This window comes from Octopus bimaculoides, chromosome 28 (genome assembly GCF_001194135.2).
Source record: "Octopus bimaculoides isolate UCB-OBI-ISO-001 chromosome 28, ASM119413v2, whole genome shotgun sequence".
Taxonomy (NCBI): Eukaryota; Metazoa; Mollusca; class Cephalopoda; order Octopoda; family Octopodidae; genus Octopus; species Octopus bimaculoides.
The window spans coordinates 15,469,258-15,469,589 of record NC_069008.1 but is presented as its reverse complement, the minus strand read 5'-3'; the positions used below and the strand labels follow the sequence as shown (position 1 = coordinate 15,469,589).

Here is a 332-nt window from a genome sequence, read left to right as displayed (position 1 = left end):
AGGAATATTAAAAATATATTACAAAACAAGAAACTACTTTTCCCCTTTCTTCCTTGTATGAATATATTTGTGTTTTGGTAAGTACCAACTTTGAGAGAATGATTTACCACAGATATCACAATGATATGGTTTCTCTCCTGTATGACTACGTCTGTGCTTTGCTAAGGCACTATTCTCAGCAAATGATTTACTACAAATATCACAGTGGTATGGTTTCTCTCCTGTATGAATGGGTTTGTGTCTAGTCAAAGTACCACTTTCAGAGAATGATTTACCACAGATATCACAACGATATGGTTTTTCTCCTGTATGAATACGTCTGTGTCTAGTCA

General features: G+C 34.6%; 2 protein-coding genes across 2 annotated transcripts in view; both read right to left on the bottom strand.

The window, feature by feature from the left end:
* Positions 1-332, bottom strand: part of LOC106872079 (zinc finger protein 239) — a 70,244-nt gene that overhangs the window by 53,970 nt on the left and 15,942 nt on the right. The window lies entirely within an intron of this gene.
* LOC106874808 (zinc finger protein 239) overlaps positions 7-332 on the bottom strand; it is a 3,955-nt gene continuing 3,629 nt past the window's right edge. Inside the window, exon 2 of the mRNA XM_052977423.1 lies at positions 7-332. This exon is cut by the window's right edge and continues 745 nt beyond it. Within this exon, the coding sequence (XP_052833383.1) occupies positions 34-332 (299 nt within the window). The 3' untranslated portion in view covers positions 7-33.